The sequence below is a fragment of the Stenella coeruleoalba genome (assembly GCF_951394435.1).
Source record: "Stenella coeruleoalba genome assembly, chromosome: 15".
NCBI lineage: Eukaryota > Metazoa > Chordata > Mammalia > Artiodactyla > Delphinidae > Stenella > Stenella coeruleoalba.
In genome coordinates this window covers 14,167,278-14,185,539 of record NC_137161.1, presented here as the reverse complement: position 1 = coordinate 14,185,539, position 18,262 = coordinate 14,167,278, and the positions used below count along the sequence as shown (strand labels likewise).

The window sequence follows — 18,262 nt, the reverse complement described above, 5'->3', positions numbered from 1 at the left end:
CCTCAAGGACAAAAACTGGCTTCCGGAGAGCAAAAGTCTCCCAGGAGGCATGGAGGCAGGGACCAGAGAGCTGGCCTGTGGACAGTAAGCGGTGGGCTCTCAGAGATCCAGCGGGCCAAGCCCGTTCCCACCTCCAGGTCTTTGCACCTGCTGTCTCCTCTGCCTGGCCCGCCTGGCCCTCACTCCTTGATCTCTGGCCCCTTGATCTCTGCCCAGCTCACTCCTTCTTGTTGTTTGGCCTCATCTCAAAGGTCTCCTCTTCACAGACCACGCTATTGTCTGTGGTCTGATCTCCACCATCCAGCCTTCTTGTCAAGCACTTACCAATGGCCGAAGTATTTCTTGTTTGTTCACTTATCATTGGCTCTCTTCCCACCAGACTGTAAGCTCCACACAAACAGGGCCCTTGTCTGTGTTTGTTCACCTCTGTCTTCAGGGCCTCGATGGACATTTGGTAAATGAATGATTAAGTACTCTAAATCAGGCATCACAAACTCAAATGCAAGGGACAATTTCATGAACGAAGTGGGCTGGCATAAGAAATATCACCTTGTTTTCTCAAGTCTGATTTGCAATTCTGACAGTGTTGTGGGTACAGAAAACCATCCTTTTAGCAGGGAAAAAAATGCCCAAGTTTAATGATAAATTACAGCTGGCATTGGGCTTTAGTGTCGTGGGTGCAATAGGGAGGAGTGGGGACTGTGGTGAAGTGGGGAACATAGGCCCCTTGGAAACAGCAACTGCTACTCAGCTCCTGACTGTTGCCATGGGGAAACGTGGGGCCCATGATGCCAGAGCTCCTGTTTTTTCAAGAGAAGCTTGAAATTGTGCTTTTATGTGAAATCTCACCATTTTAAATGATTTGCCTATTAAAAGGAAAGCGTGGGCCAAAAAACACATCTGCAAAATGCATCAGACCCATGGTCACCACTTTATGACCTCTCATCTAAGTGGTTTTAATTAGTGGAAAATCCCAGAAAAGGGCTCACACATACACAACTTGGAATCTAATGTCAAGTTGTTCACAGATTACTAGGAATCAGGATGCTCTGTGAAAAATGCCTGCTCCGTCTTAAAATCCCCATTTTACAGGTACAGAAACTGAGGTCACAGGAGGAGTGATCTCTTCAGGACCACACAGAGCACAAGAGAAGATCTCATGGCTCCCGGTCCAAATGGTGGATCAGGGAGTGGGGTCCAGTGAATCCATGATTTTACTCCAGTGCACAGCACGTCTGACCCACCTCCACCTCTGGGCCCCCTGTTTGGTGAACTCAGAGCAGCCACATGGACACGGGGAGAGTCAGTCTGCGTGTCTGCAGAATGGAATCTTCCTTTGATCCTTCAAGGGCAGATTAGGGTAGAAGGAGGGTAGAAGGCTAGAGTCACATGATCCCGAGACCCTGTTCCTTTGAATTTTAACTTCTGGAGTCCAGAGGTGGGGGAAAGTGTCTGATCTTGCAGGCTCACTTTCTGGGTCATCTCAAGAGTCAGCAGTCTGCCACTTTGTTCTGTCCAGAGGCTCAGCTTCAGGAAGGGGAATCTCGCTGAGGTGGCCCAGGGTAGACGGAGTCGTGGCTCCAGGTGAAACATCTCTCACATCCCCAGCCTGTCCCCTCTGCCGGCAGAAGCTGGAATGACTCAGCTAAAACCTCCAGGGGTGGACAAGCCCGAAGGAGACTGCAGCCCGAGAAGACAGGGGTCAGAAGCCAGAAGGCTGGTCCTCACTATGAAGGCTGATTGATCCCAGAGGCCAGGATTTGGAAGAACTTGATGTGGATGTGCTTGGGAGATGGCTGAAATGGAAAGTGGTCAGCTTTCTTTTTCAGAAGGGAAAAGAATGCCAAGGAAATCTCTAGAGCTGGGCTGTCCAAATATAGTAGCTTCGGGCCACCTGTGGCTATGTAAGTTTGAATTAATTCAAGTTAAATGATATTTAGAATTCCAGTTTCTCGGTCACATGAGTCACATTTCAAGTGTCCCATAGCTATGTGAGACTAGTGTCTACCTTTCTCAATGGAGCAGATCTAGAACATCCCCATCACCACAGAAAGTTCTGTTGGACAGAGCTACTCTAGAGAATTTGGGACTGAGGGCCAGGACGTCTGGGTGTAGTGGTTTGGCCACTGAATTCTTGTGTCAAGTCACTGAGTTCATTCATCTGCAAATTGGAAATAATAATTTTGCGATGTCTACGTCTCAGAGGATCCCATGAGAATGAATGCACGTGAAAGCATTTTGAAATATGTACTTGAAAGGCAGACTATTTTAGGAGTGAGATTATGAATAAATGTGTTCATTATATGCTCTGCTTTTCCAAATTTCAACAATAAATATGTATTTTTTTAAAGTAGACGTTCCCTGAATACACAGTTAATATATCTGTAAAATTCTGGGGTTTTGCTTTCTTTTTCTGAGAATTAGGAGATATTTCACTGTGCAGAAATTTGAGGCCAGCCTGATTTCTTCCCTCTTACAGCTCATCATATTTTTGCCTGGATAGCCATAAGATTTTTTGGTTGAATCCTCAAGTTCATGCATGTTACCATGATATAGCTCAGTGTCGATGAGTATAAGTTTTTTTCTAGGAGACAGAAAATTTGCATATGTTTTAAGTTCGTTTGGTTTCAGAGACGTTTTCTACTATTAAAGATTCCAATATTGTTTTCTGTTTTACTTGTTTGATTTCTTTTTCTTTCTTCTTCAGCAATACCAATTATGCAGAAGTTGGATTTCCTTTGTCCCCCATTGATCATTTTTCTTTCATCCTTTCTTACTCTTTCTTTCCCACTTCATTTTGTTCAATCTTCTTTAGCCTGTGTAACATGTCCTTGATTATGTTTTTAATATTTTCCATTTTGCTGTTTCTAAAAGAGCTTTTATAATAGAGTGGCTTCACTTTTCTCCTCCCTCCACTTCCAGAAGACTGCTTTTTTCATCTCCGTCTACTTTTTATTATCTCTTCTTTGACCCTTTTTTTTTTTTTTTTGTGGTATGAGGGCCTCTCACTGCTGTGACCTCTCCCGTCGTGGAGCACAGGCTCCGGACCCTCAGGCTCAGCGGCCATGGCTCACGGGCCTAGCCGCTCCACGGCATGTGGGATCTTCCTGGACCGGGGCACGAACCTGTGTCCCCTGCATCGGCAGGCGGACTCTCAACCACTGTGCCACCGGGGAAGCCCTTCTTTGACCCTTTTATTTCTCATCTTGAGATTTATTTTAGGAAAGCCATCATTTCTTTAATTTTTTGTGTATTTCACAGAGAAATGTCTGTTCAGTAGTTTCTCTTCATTACACAACTCTTCCAGTATTTATTCTTTGTCTACTATTCATTTGATGTTCCCTTTCTTCTTATTTCTCACACAGTCTTTTTGTAGGTCCCATGCTGGCTACTTATCACAGTTCTTTGTTAAAAGAAAGTGTGGGGAGAGGGGCTAGGAGGAAGCTGGGGCAGCAGGTGTCTATGCAGTAGCCCTGTGGATTATCTCAGAACCCTTTCTCACCACCACTGCCCTGAAATATATCTCTACTCTAAGCAATAGACTTAGTGTGGAGATTAAGTGTAAAGACCCAAGAATGTCACAGTTCTTCAGTATCTCCTTGAGTAAGTCTCTTCGACTTACTGAGAGAGAAAATTAGAACCCTTACAACCATATGGTTGATCGTTATCCATCCTTCTCTCACCTGCCACTCTAACATCCTGCTTCTTACCAATGGTCTTTGAGCCTCTTCATCCAGTTCATCTGAACTCTGAACTGTCACATGCATTTCAGCGACTCTCCCTTCCCGTGTGCATGCTTCAGGCTTTGCTGGGATTAGGAAGGGCTCATAGAGTTGAAAAATACTTCTGGAGAATTCTGCCTCCTGCCCAGGGGCTGCAGAAGCTCTTGGTTCCCTCCTGCAATTTGGTCCAAATCCCACCACCATTGTCAGCTCGTCTTCACAAACCAAGGGTGGGATTGTGGTCTGCCCTTCTTTCATCAGAGATGGCATTTTCTTCTCCATTTGCTGCTTTTTGTTGCTGTTTTCAGACTGCTTCAGAAAGGTGAATGGAATAGAAAAGTCTGGACTCCACCAACTTAAACCAGAAGTGCCTTCCACCTAATGATTTTGTCATCAGAAAGTACTATATTTCCTTTTGTTTATCTGTATTTTCTAATCTTCCTTCAATAAACATGCACTGTAGAAACAGTATGGGCTTTGGAATCAGACAATCCTGAGCTATAAACTCAATCCTTCCACACTCTAGCTGTGTGACCTAGTTATTTAACTGCCCTCACCCTCAGTCTCCCTGTGTGCTGTAGGCACATAATAATAGTACTTACCTCGGAGAGTGATTTATTTCATATAACATAACCACTGACCCAGTGATGGACACGTGGGAATGCTCAACAAATATGACCTATTGTTACGTTGTAATAATTATTAAAAATCATATATTAATGTTACTTTATTCTTAATAATACAAGTTTAATTCCTTAAATGCTGAGCTTCAAATACATTGTTCTTAAATCTTTAAATAAATCCTAAAATGTCAGAGCCAGAATGAACCTGAGATTACTTAATCTAGTGGTTCTCAATAGGGATGATTTTGACCTCCAGGGGACAAAGGGACATTTTTGGGTGATTGGAGGGGATGATGCTAGTGGCATCTAGTGGGTAGAGGCAAGGGATGCTACTAAACATCCTACAGTGCCCCACAACAGAAAATCATTTGTTCCCAGTAGGATCAATGTCACCAGTGCTGAGGCTGAGAAACCCTGGTCTAATTTAACCCCTAATACAATGACTGCCCAGAGAAGGAAAGTGGCTTGCCTGAGGTCACACAGCAAGTCGGAAGTAAGGACTTGTTTTATCTTGTTTCATGGAAAGACCATTGCGCCCTGAGGTTTATCAGACAGCAGGAGCTGGGAGCTGGGCTGGGACCAGGGTGAGGCAGGTGCATGACCCTGACAGTGAGTCCCTCCTTAAACTTTGTTCCCAGGGTGCCTCGCCTGGCCCTCCCTAGTCCTGACCCTGGTTGGGAGCAAGAATTGGGCCAGGGGTCCCCTTAGTCCCTGACCAGCCTGATTCATGCCAACCCAATCCAGACATTTCTTACAGGAAGCTTTATAATCCCCCCACCAAAGAAATCCCAGCTTCTCAGGCTCAGCCAATCCATAACCACAGGGATTAAAGTCTGCAGGCAAAACACGCAGAGGTGGCAGGGGAGAAAGAAGAAAGTGCCGTGTCAGGCGGTTAACTTTTGAGCTGGGGAATGATTTCCAGGCAGACACACGGCAACCTTCCCCCATTGCCCCTAAGTCTGCCCCCCTCACTCAGGAAAAGAAAGAAAGAGAAATGGTGTGTTCTCTGAGCCCAGGGCAGGAGCTGTCCGGAAACTGCATCCACCACCACCTTCCCTCCTGTGCCCCATCTCCCTGCTGGGTTGAGGTTTTGTCAAGGCACTGGGCTGTGACCAGGCTCTCAGCAGGCACTGGAGGCTCCATGCCAGGCCCTTCAGGGAGCAGGACCAGGGCCAGCTGCCCACAGTGGTGCCCTCCTGCTGCCCACTAGAGGCCCATTCCCCAGGAGTGTCCAGGGCCAGGGCTGTGGGAAGCCCTGAACATTGAACTCTAGAAAGGCCAAAGCCATGCCTTAAACCTCTCAGCATCCCCTCATCACCCCCAGCCCAAGGCTGGGCCTACACAGTGGTCAAAACCCCTGGGGCCACTCAGGGCTTGAAACACGGTGGCTCAGGCATCCATGACTGGTGTGAGTGGCCTTGGGCAGGCTCGGAGCTGTTTGCTCACAGATAACCCAGGAACGATGGCATCTCAGAGTCACAGTGGTACAGCACCTGGAAAATGACCAGTTCCCGAGAAGCTGGAGCTGTTGGGATCAGCAGAAAGAGCAGTGGACAGGGAGCTAGGAGACGGGGGCTGAAATCAGGACCTGATGCCAAGAAGCAGAGGAGCCTGAGTCACGAGCTTGGCTTTCAGTGCCAGGGTGCCTGGGCTTGAATCCTGCCTCTACCGCTTCCTAGAAAAGTGACTTAACTCTGTGCCTCAGTTTTCTCATCTGTAAAATGGGGATGATGATAATGATGATAAGAATTTCAACCTCATAGAGTTATTGCTATGGGGATTAAATAAAGTGAATGTAGGTTGAGTGCTGCGAGCAGAGTGCTGGTAGAGTAAGGAATATATATAAAATGTTACCTCCTACTGATGGAATCTGTTACTTTTGCACATTTCTTGCCCTCTTCATATCAGGAGTTTCATCTCAGTGATCCCTAAAGCACTTCCAGTCTGCCATGTGGGGATGAAGGCAATGATGCTAGGTAGATATTGACCCCAAAAGGAAAGGAGTTTGGAGCACACACAGCAGGCCCAGGCAAAGGACCCAGCAAGACGAGACAACCCAGGAGAAACCCTCTCCGCTGAGGCCAAGAGGCACTGAGGCATGAGCCTCCACTTGCAAAAAGGGAGTTAAGTAAGGCCAGCTGAGGCTCTGGGTGCACGGCCACTAGGAGTCACAGAGTTGCCGGTGCAAATCCTGGTCTACCACCTACAAGCTTCAAACTTTGGAAGGACCGGTGGCCTTTTTGAGCCTCTGCGTCCTCATCCGTAAATCAGGGTGCTTATTACGCCATCCTGAGAGAGCTGGGAAGGAGATCAAAGAGAGCATGGATGGATGTGGCCGTTCTTTGGAAGCCCTGCAACGCTGGCAGCAGCTCTCTCCGTGGTCTTCCGAGCAGCTGTCCCTCATGGGCTCAGAACAGCAGCACTGTTATTCAGGACGGCTGCCCACACTGAGCACTTACTATGTGCCAGGCACGGTGCGTGGATTCCCTCATTCAACTCTACCCACAGCCCCACGAGGCAGCTACGACCGCTGTTCCGTTTGGCTCAGAGAGCTTGAGTGACTGGCCCAAGTTCACACTGCCTCAGTGTGAATGACAGGTGAGAATAGTAAAGCTACCGTTCATTGAGGGCTTACTATGACCAGGCGCCAAGCCTCGCCTGCGTTAGCTCACCTGCTCGTCTCACAACCCTGTTTAGAAATGAGAAACTGGAGGCACACAGAGGTCCAGCAACGTCTTCATCCATGTGTGCATCTCTAGCAAAGGATGAAGCCGTGATTTCCGCATAGTGGTCCGAGCTCAGGGCCGTGGTCCTGATCCCCTGGGCCCTGGTCCTGGGCTCAGCGAGGAGAGTAACAGTAGTGATGGTAACAGCCAGCATCTACTGAGACTCACTACGTACAGGTGCTGAGCTAAGCCTTTTACACTTATTGTGACTTTTGCTCCTCCCACACTCTGGTAGTTTCTGGAAATGGAAGGACAGATATTCAACAGCAAAGCACTTTACAGGCCCTTTCCCATCCTCTCTGGATCTGTTCAGTCTTGAGGATAAGCCCGGCTGATCTTAGTGCCCACCTTCTGGAGGAGGAGACAGGCATGGAGGGTTAAGACTGAAACTAGCCCAGGGTGACCCAGAGGGAAATAGTTGAGACAGCACAGATGTCTAGTCTCTGATTTCCAGGCAGGGCTCCCTCCTACCCTCTCTTCTGAGAAAGCAGTTAGGAGCCAGCTGTGTCTATCTGGGCTCAAGACTCAACGGGGGAAAGAGGAGAAAGTGGAGGGGGTGACTTGTCCCAGGAGACCTCTGAGGCAGCCACTCTATCCTCCTACCCTTTCCTCTGGAACGGACTGTGTTAGACCCCTGGACTTACTAGCAGGTGTTGTCACAAGGTAAAGTTCTTCGAGCCATTCATTAAAAGCGTTCCTGGAGCAGCTCACACCCCACTGCTGCCCAGGCCTCGCTAATCATTCATGAGCCAGACAGGCAGCTGGGGGCAGGGTGGCAGCTGCATGGGACCCTGGAGTCCCCAGCGGCCTGGCTCTGCCAGAGGAGGACAGAACATGTTCTTCTGAAAAAGAGGCCAACTGACTGTGTGACCTTGGAGGGCAGCTTCTTCTTCTCTGTGGGCCTCAGTCTCCCCATCTGTGCAAAGGGCCCTTCAGTTCCCAACATGGGTGGCGGGTGTGCTTAAAGCCCGCTCAGGGCTTCTCCACCTCTCGCCACTCCTGACAGCCTGTCCCACACCTTTGGAGGCCTGGTGTGGGAAGGAAGCCTTGCTCTGCTTGAAGTAAAATCCAGCCTGAAGGCATTACGGTGGGATCTGCCTTTAAATCCCATCTAAGATCTTCAACTTAGCTTCCCTATGTTCAGGGGTTCAGGGGTCAGTCTCCTGGAAGGGCTGTCACGAGGACCCAGGAAGACCATTTGATATTTCTTGAACACTCTCCATGCTCCCATCTCAGGACCTTTGACTTGCTGTCCCCTCACCTGGAATGCTCTTCCTCTATATGCGCTCAGGGCTCCTTCCTTCACCTCCTTCAAGTCTTTGCTCCAATGTCATCTCCCTCAGGTATTTGTTCAAATGTTCCCTTCTCGAAATCTTCCCGACTCTAAAATTGCACTTAGCCCCATTCCAGGCTCCCTGCCTTCTCTGATTTTATTCTCCACAGCACTTATCAACATCTGACATACTATAGATCTTACTTATCTGCTTGCTTTTGTTTGTTTGTTTTTAATGTTTACCCCTCTAAAATGTCAGCTCCTTAAGTATAAGGATTTGTGACTATCTGGTTCATTGCCATGTTCCTCTAGAATAGTAGCTGGCATGTAGTAGGTGCTCAATTAATACTTTTAAACTCAATGTAATAATCACTTATGGACAGTGTCTGGCACACAGGAAACACTAAAGAAATATTGTTTTGATTCCGTATTCATTCTGGACATACTTATTAAGCACCCCGTTTGCCTAGTGCTAGGGGTATATTAGTGAACAAGATGGGCAGGATCCCTAATTGTACTTTACTATTTGCAGGGTACCTCACTGTTTACAAAGTGCTTGGTTTCCCTGGCTCCTCCCCACAGCCCCATGAGGCAAGCGGGTGCATGAGACAGATGAGGAAACTGAGGCTGGCAAGGGAAGTGTCTTGCTTCCCCCCACAGAGCAAGTTCTTGGCAGGGATCAGCCTGGATCATCTGAGGCTGCATCCTGTGTGCCCACCACTTAGCCTAACTTCTCCTGGGCCCTGAGGTCTTCCCTGTCCACGACATTTTCAATTCTCTACCGTTTACCATCATCCCACCTCCACTCTGGTCCAGCTGGCCCTGCCCCAGACATCCTGGGAGCTGATGCAATGGGGGATGGGAAAGCTGACCCCTGCTGTTAAGGCCTGACCTGTGGAGTTTCCAAGCCGTTCTTGACAATGACCCTCCACTGCCCACAATCCCTCACTTCTTAGGCCTTTGGGGCTCTGGGCTTCAGGGCAAGAAGAAGAATGGCAAGGGAGGGCTTCCCTGGTGGTGCAGTGGTTGTCCTGGAGTCCAGGAAATCTGGTGCTAGAGTTCATACTCTCATGATCTTGCCCCCTCCCCCTCAGAAAGTGATTCTGGGGGACAAACCAGCCCAGTGATTCTGGGCAGACCCCTTGTCCAGAGGAGGAAAGCCAAGGTCTGAAGGAGGTCCAGATCCCGTAGAAGATCAGGAGCAGGAAAGGAAGCCAGGCCTCCCAGGTAGATGGCCAGTTTAGTGGAGGTAGGAAGAGCCTCTCAGGACAGCCTCAGTTTCCCCAACAAGAGGTGGGAGCTGGGTCGTGGGCAGGGCCCTGCATCAGGCCTCTGCCAGCTCCCCCAGGCCTGGAGACCCCACATTCTAGTCCCAGATGTCGGCACAGCAGACCACGTTCCCAGGACTCATGTCTCAGGAAACTGCCTACACTTCTGTTTTTTGGACTCTGTGCTGTAAAATGGCCTGCTCAGGCACCAGGAGAAGTTTTGCTGAGTCCCAGCCCTTTCCAGAGAAATCCAAGGGGGCTCCAGACAGGGGCAGGAAATGGCTAAAAGGAGCAGGAAGACTTTCCCTTCCTTCTCCCACTCTCCAGGCCTCCCAAGCCAGCCAGCGAAGTGGATTGTCATGAGAGTAAGGTGCAAGCGGCATGTGAAATCGAGGGGACAATCCGGGCTGTGGGTGGCAGCAAACAAGGGCCTCTCTTGTTATTTCTCCCAACCAAGGGAAAGGAGGCTGTTCCCGCCTGCTGACAGCCCAGAGGGCAGAGGGAACGGGTCAGCTCCATGCAGCAGAGCCCGGAACGGGGCTGGAGGGCCAGGGGGTGTTTTGTCTTGCCTGGAACGCCCTCCATTTCCAAATCCCCTCCACCCTGGGAGGCCTTCTGTGGCCAGGCTGTGTGTCCACAGGCAAGCACTTCCCCTCTCTGGGACACAGTGTCCCTGACAGAAAACTGGACTTGACTGTGCCTGCCTCATAGCCTGCTGGGGGATGAAACGATCTAATGCGTTGAAGGCAGAGGTTCTCAACCTCAGCACCACTAACATTTGCGGCCCGAGAATTCTTTGCTGTGGGGACCATCCTGTGTACTGTAGGATGTTTAGCAGCATCCCTAGATGCCGGTAGCAGCTCCTTCCAGCTGAGACCATCAAAAACGTCTCCAGGCACTGCCAAATGTCTCCTGGGGAGCAAAATGCTTAAGAACCCTGATTTAAAGGATTTCCCAGAGCCCAGGACACAGGCAGTGGTTTATGCATGAAGGCAGGCAACATCTGTTGAGCCCTTTACAAGCATCATTAATTATTATCATACCCATTCACAGATGAGGAAACTGAGCACAGAGAAGTTAAGTAACTGGCCCAAGGTCACACAGCATATTAAAAAGCCAGGATTTGAACCCAAGCACCCAAATCCAAGCTCCTACCTATCATGTTTGACCAGCCACATTAGTTCCTATCTTCAGGTCCCTCTGAGACCTCCAAACTCCCGCCCCAGTGTCAGAGTGACAGGTCTCTCCTCTGGGAAGCCTTTCTTAATGTCCCCCACCGCACCCAGCACAATCACTCCTTTCCCCGTTGCCTCCACTGAACCATGAAGGAGTGTGGGCTTTCAACAAGGCAGGCGTAGGCTCGACTGGCAGCCTCACTACTCATTCAATGGCCGTGAGGTGGCCGGTGACTTCACCTCTCTGAGCCTCAGCCTTCTCATTTGTAAAATGGGTCCATCACCCTTGCGTCACACAGCAACTAAAAGCACAGACTCTGGGGCTTGAATGCCAGAGTCGGAATCCCAGCTCTGCCACATCCAAAACGTGGGAGCTTGGGCAAGTGACTGAACCGTTCTGTGACCCGGTTTCCTCATCTATGAATGTGGATAACAGCAGCACCTGCGCCAGAGCCAGGGCGAGCATAAACGGCTAGCAGGCATATCTTGAGTGCTTTGAACCGTGCCTGGCACTTCATAAGTGCTAGAGAGGTGTTGACTATGGCTCTTAGGAGGCCTCTTGGGGGACAGAGGAGAGAGTATGAATAAGGCATGTGGCCCAGGACATCAACAAACTTGAATTCACTTCCTGAGCCTCCCAGGGACCAGCACATTCCTGTAAGAGAGCTTAATACAGCTGAAATCAAATCCCTCTCTCAGCCCAGACTGAGAGAGGACCCCACAGGACAGTAGAGCAAAAGGAACTGGGCAGGGGGACCATGGGCTGGCCAGGAGGGGCATGCTGGCCTCACCAGACCTTTTCCAATGTCTTCATCGGACTGGGGATCACTGTTCTGTCCTGTGTATCAGTCCTCCTGCCTTCCTCCGGCCCCGACCCAGCACAGGCTCCTTCCCGTTGGCTGCCCCTCCCCCTATGAATTTCAGGGACAAGTACATAGAGCTGAGAGCCTGGTACCCCTATTTTGCAGAAAATAGAAAGAGCTGCAATTCTTTATCAAGTACCTACTATGTCAGGCACTGTCAAGTCTTCCAAGCAGGTGGGTTTCATTATGCCCATTTTTGAGATGAGGAAATGGAGGCTTGCCAGAGATGGCGTGGCCTTGTGTATCTCTCTCGTCCCTAGTGCATCTCCGCTGGAGAGAGCAGTTTGGGCACACCTGTGTCACTTGTTCCAGGCCCTGGCCAGGTCCAGCCTAGCTAGGATGCTGACTTTGTGTCTTCAAGGTCTGAGGGTGTCTGAAATCCTGCTCATCAGTCCAGAGGGCATTGTCCTGCCGAGTTAGGTCAGGAAACACAATCTTGCTCCCCGCCGCATCACCAGGAATCGCACTGGCCTGTTTACACACCTGGCAGGAGCTCCGGGAAAGTGGAAAGTTGGCTGGACCTCAGAGGAGCGTTTCCGAGGCCAAGGGGTCTGTGTGGGCAACGGGTGAAACCTGGCAGGAGAGCACGGATGGGGAACAGATGAGGGTTCTGGGACCACCTGGCTGGGAGGGGCTGGGAAAGTCCCTCCATGTGCCCTCTGGGCCTCAGTCTTCCCAACTGAAAAACAAAAGGGCTGGAAACACCGATTCCAGCTCAAATCTTCCACAAATGAGTAGCAGTCTGGGGTTTTAGAAAGTTCATGTCTTCTGAAATCAGATACCTGAGTTCAAATGCAAATTCATTCATTCACTTGTTTACCGAGTACCTACTATGTGTGAGACACTGTCCTAGGCACTGGGGATGCTGCAGGGAACAAGACAGACACGGGTCTTGCCCTTACATCACTCACAGCCTAGTGGTGGAGGCAGACAGTGAACAGATGATGAACACTTCAGATTGGGATGAATGCCATGAAAGAAAAAAAATAGGAAGCTGTTTAAGAGAGTGCTTTGTACGGTGAGGAGAGTAAGTGTTCTTGAGAAAAGGCACCTCCTTGGAGGAGGTGCCTTTGGAGCTAAGACCCTAATGACCAGACAGATCCAGCTGCGGAAGATCAGGGGCAAGAGCATCCCAGGCAGAGAACAGCAAGTGCAAAGGCCGTGAGGCAGCAACAAGCTTGGCAGGTTTAAAGAACCAAAAGAAGGCCTATGAGGCTGGACCATAGTGAGAGAACAGGAGTATGGGAGATTGTAACAACCATGTTTGCAAGTTTCTGAATTTGATGTTCTGGCATCTTGGGACCTTGCTATACCTGGAGTGTCTGCCTCTCCCAGGGCTAGCTAATTCCTAGAGATAATAAACAACTCACCTGTGCATCAGTTTTTCAAATGTAAACCAGCCAATCCAGAGCCCACACCCCCAACCACCTCCTTTATTGGGCTCTCTCACTCCAGGCCACAATTCGCCTGCTGTAATCATCCAGGGCCAGCGACCAAACAACTAGGGACAGTCTCTATGTCCCAAAGCCCACTGAAATTATTTGAACTAGCCAGTCCTAAGTCTGCTTACTCTGACTTGTCCGTTCCTTAAATACGTAATATATTGGCAGATAGTGATGAAGACCATGAAGTAAGACAAGGCAGAGAAGAAAGTGTAAAGGATTGTTTGTATTCTATGTTAGATAGGGTGGCCAGGGAAGGCCTTTGAGGAGGTTCATCTTTGAACTAAGATGAATGAAGTGAGGGAGAAAGGCTTGCAGACACCTGGGGGGAAGAGCAGTTCAGACAGAGGGAACAGTAAGTGCAAAGGCCCTGGGGTGAGAGCAATCTTGGGATATTTAAGGAACACCAAGAAGGCCAGTGTGGCTGGTGCAGAGGGAGAGAGGGGGCCTGAGCTTCTAGTAAGTAATCAATAAATATTAGCTGTTCCTATCCTTTCTTGAGGGCTTACTATAATCTGAACGGAAATAAGGGAGCTTAACCTCTGCTTCCCCGCATCCCTAATCTAGAAGTTAGGCTTCAGAGATTAATTGAAATGTCGGTAGAATAAAACAGTGATGACTGGGAGCCTGAGATGGGGGAAATCACTGGACAAGAAGAGGGAGATGGAGGCACTCATCCCCGCCCTGCCACTCACAGCTCACTGTGAGGCTTCAGGCAACTTCCTTCCTTCTCTGGGCCTCACTTTCCTCATCTGTAAAAATGGGGATAATCATTATTCCCACTTCTTAAGGCTGATGTGAAGAGTAAATGAACTAAAATGTGAAAGGCATGTAAAACAGTGTGGGGCAAATAGAAAAAATTCTTATCAATTATTAGTATTATAAACTCCCACCACGTTTGACACGGCACTGGACAATTTCTGTATCTTCTCTTAATTAAGTCCCATAGTAGCCCTATGGGAAGCACGTGAGTTCTCCCCACTTCACAAGTGAGGAAACCGAGGGTCAGAAATGTGAAATCTCCAACCCAAGCTCCCTGACTCACAGTTTCAGAACCAAGACCCAAAGCCAGGTCTTCCCAGCTCCAAGGACCATGCTATTTTGATCATCTTACTTGAGTCTCAGTTTCCTCATCTGCAAAATAGGAGAGTTAAAACATGTCTTGAGTGTTGAATAAAAAAGTAAGAAGTTATGGTGCAAGTATAATATACGATTTCATTGGGCCCAAATAATAACCAGGGAGGAAGGTGATGTTATGGGCATGGTATCAATGAAGAAACTGAGGCCCAGAGAAGCCAAATGACTTGCCCAAGGTCACTGAGCAATGATGTGGAATGAGAATCCAGTTCTGATTCCAAAGATTCAAAACTGGGAATGAAATAACCATTTTCCTGGTCACCCACCTGAATTTCCCCCACCCAAGAATTAAGCATATGCAAAAAAAAGTGGGCCTCTGACTTCACAGATGTACCACCGCCCCAGAACAAGCGTGCTGCTGGCCAGACTTGATGCCTTTGTGCAAACTGGGAAAAGGGGCTCTTCCTCAGGTGGACCCAGCACTGCACCAGAGTACACAGCTCGGCATGTGCAGTGCAGGTTGGTTCAGTCTCATTTTGCCTCCTCAGGTCTCCTTGTGCAGTGCACAGCCTGTAGAACACTCTGCAGCAGTCCTGCCCAGAGCACCCCCTCCCCTCCTCAAAGCATCCTTAGAAAGAGTCACCTGTGAGTACCCACTGTAAGAACTCATCTTGGCCAGATGGTCAGTCCAGCTAAATTTGCCTTCAGTGGGTGTAGGAAGAGAAAGGAGGCAAGATTTCTCTGCAAGCACAAGGGACTGGTGCAGATTTGCAAGCCTGATTTAATAGTCTCATCCATCCCCTCCAGCTGCCCAAGGCCAGTCCTCTAATATCCACCTCCCAAGATGCCCATTCCTGGAAAACTTTGAGGTGGTCCCTCCGGCAGTGTCCTGACTTCCTTAGTCTCTGGCACTCTTTGTGGCAAGAGCCATGATCCCCAGTGGCCCTGGAATTGCAGCCACTGCATTCCAGAAGGGCATCCCACTCCTTTTCACCCCTGCTGACAGGGTTCCAAGCCAGGAGGACATAATGTAAGAATTGTTCCCATCCCCTGCCATCCCCACCCCTTGGCTCTACCCTTCAGATTAACCCCAGCCTCCCTGCAGCCTCCCTCACCAGTCGCCAGGGGACAGGTGTATGAGAACCAACCCATTCCATCACACAGACTTCTAGAACATCAGAGCAGCAATGGCCTGTAGACCTTATGAAGCTGGAAAAACAGAACCCAGCAAGGGGCAGATGATCAGTGCCAAGGATCTCAAACTTCTTTCCCGATACCTACAATTTTGCAAAAGTTTTTGGGAACCCAGGTGTACCCTATGCCCGGCATTGGTGGCTCCAGAGTTTCCAGGTGAGAGCGGCTTAGAAGCAGCACTCTGATGTTGGGGGTGGGGTAGACGCGGAGGACACTTGCCTTGAAGCTTCATTTGCACAGAAAGCGCAATGTTTTTTTAGACTGCCAGCCTTTGTTTGGGGAGGTTATCACGGGATTAAAACTGGTTACGATTACGGGAATTGTCTTGAAACTATGTGTGCAGAGCACACCCACTCTGTTTGCTTTAAATGTATGTCACAGATCAATAAAAAGAGCAATTTTCTCTGTTCATTATTCTCTAAGGATGCTTTTATTCACACTGTACATTAAGAGACATGTCAGTTATTAATATCCAAGGATAGAATAATAATATAATATGATAAATACATGCATATTACACGGAGGAGGGGGCTTTGAGTGTGCCGACAGAGATTTTGAGGGAGGCTAATAAGATCTCCCAAGAAGTCAGACCTGCCTCCTGGGAGGAGGCCCTGGCTTATCAGCCACTTTAAAAGGTAGTGACATCTAGGGCCACACCAAGAGTACCCACCAGGGATCTGTAGGGAAACAGGAGAGGTTCTTAGTCAATTATAACGAAAGAAAGAGTATAAAATGCAGCTGTTAGAAGTACAGACACTGCATTCTGGCTTTGTACTGGCTGTGTGGCCTTGGGCAAGTCACCTAACCCTGCTGAGCTTCCATTTCCTCACCTGTACTATAGGGATGCTAACAGCAGCTGCCTCCCCGATTATGTGGACATTATATAGGACAATGCCTGAGAAGCTCTTAGCATGGAGCCTGGCACATAAGAAGAGCGAAGCAGTCAGTGAAACACTTTATGTATTAGGCTCACCACCATCGCAGAGGGTCAGGCACTCGCTGTCACCTGTGCACACTGGGGATCATATGGAAGTGGATTCTCTGTGAAGCTAATGAAGTTTAAGCTTCAGAGCCACTCCCAAACCCTGTACTGAATTTTCTATCTGTAAATCTGTATGCTTTTTCTTAAAGAGAGCCCCTTAAATAGTACATGCTTCAGGCCCCGTAACACTTGGACCTGCCCCTGGGTTCACAAATCTTGCTAGAGGGCAGAGCGGAGAGAAGCTTTCAGAACCCCCTGCTGTGTTTCATCACTTCTTCCCCAGAGCTCCGCCTGGGACCTCCCAGACCCATCCAGCCTTCCACGGGTGATGCTTCACACAGCGAGGCAACTTCCTTACTCAGCCCCTCGCGTCAAATCTCAGAAGCTAGCATGGAGATCGCTCCATTTTATAGACAAAGAAAGGGAGACCCGAAGAAGAAAGGAGATTGGTCCAAGGTCCTGAAGTCAGAGAGTGGTCTGGGGTGGGCTAGTTTTTGAATAAGCAACCTGATCCTTACACCAGGATGTATTGTTTTTCTCTTGCATGTCAAGAAAGTCTAATTGCTTGGATAATTCCACACCAAAGAACTTGCCCTGGATCTCCTGACACCATCTCCTTCGTATCACTTCCTCACCCCCTGGGCCCAAGGAGGGCTCCTTCCTCCAGGCATCCCTCTCTGAACACCTCTCCCAGCTCCCCTGGTCTCTGCTGGTGGTGCTGGGTAATCCGCCACTAAGTTACACACTCTCTTTACTTTTACTTTTATGAATATTTACTATCTCAATGAGGGATAGTGAAACAACTTCCTGGAGGTAGAAGCCTTGTCTAATGAGCCTAGTGCCCTCCCATGATGCTGCAAATGGGCTGAGCAGAGGTGAGGGACCCAACAGGGACCTGCAGTACCATCTCCTTCCAGCTCCCATTGGTGGTGACTTTTATCATGACACTCCTGGCCTCAGTCTGCAGCCTTTGATCTTCTAGGGATTACTTTCTTGGAGAGTCTAGAAACAGGTCATGTTCTGGATTCTGATAAGCCAGGGATTGAATCCCACTCAGCTGTTTGCTGTGTGACTGTAAGCAAGTCACTTCTCTCCGAGCCTCAGTTTTCTCCTCTGGAAAATGGGGCAAATGATCCTCCCCCTCTGAGGGGCACTCTCAGTCTGGATTAAATAAGATGATGCACATAAAGCAAATTTTAGCACTGCACCTTGCTCTCGGCAAGCGTTTATTAAATCTTGGCCGTCCCCATCATATGAGGCGCGTGGAAATAAGACCAGCCTGTGCGTTCTTAGGCACTTACTGCGAATCAGGCTCAGTTCTAAGAGATTTACATAGCTTGCCTCATTTAATATTCACCACAACCCAGTGGATTGGCATTATCGTTTCCCCTATGTTTACAAATGAGTAAACTGAAGTTCAGAGAGGTTAAATGACTTGCCCCAGGTTACACAGCTTGGCATTCATCAAGTGTTCCTTGTGATTATCAAGTGAAATGTGCAACCCAGCGCCAAGCACATAGTTAGCGCTCAATAAAAAGAAATCATGCCTGGAGAAGTGAGAAGATCCAGAAGGCTAGGTGGGACCCAGGCTCCAAGGAGCAGCTAGAAAAGGGGAACTGCGGCAAGAGGTGTTCACAGCAGGCCAAGGCAGGATAAAGCAGGGACAGTCGAGGGGGTCTGGTGAAATCTGTCTAGACTGAGACCTCAGCGGTGTTCCGCCTCAGAGGCTCGGGAGGAGAGGGTCCTGCCTGTTGCACGGCCGCCCAGGGCGCGGGACGGGGGGCCCACAGGCAAAGGAGGCGTTACCTTGGGCGGGAGGGCGAAGACCACCGGCAGCAGCGCGAGCGGCGTGAACAGCAGCACCAGCAGCCGCCGCGCGCTCCACACCTTCTTAGCCACTGTCGCCAGCGCCGCCAT

General features: G+C 49.2%; 1 protein-coding gene across 2 annotated transcripts in view; it reads right to left on the bottom strand.

The window, feature by feature from the left end:
* The window catches only part of SLC13A3 (solute carrier family 13 member 3), a gene marked incomplete at its 5' end in the record, with an annotated part of 73,353 nt that extends 55,091 nt beyond the window's left edge, over positions 1-18,262 (bottom strand). For both annotated transcript variants that reach the window (XM_079943923.1, XM_079943924.1), the window contains one exon: positions 18,152-18,262. In XM_079943923.1, the coding sequence (XP_079800049.1) occupies positions 18,152-18,262 (111 nt within the window). The remainder of the gene's footprint in view (positions 1-18,151) is intronic.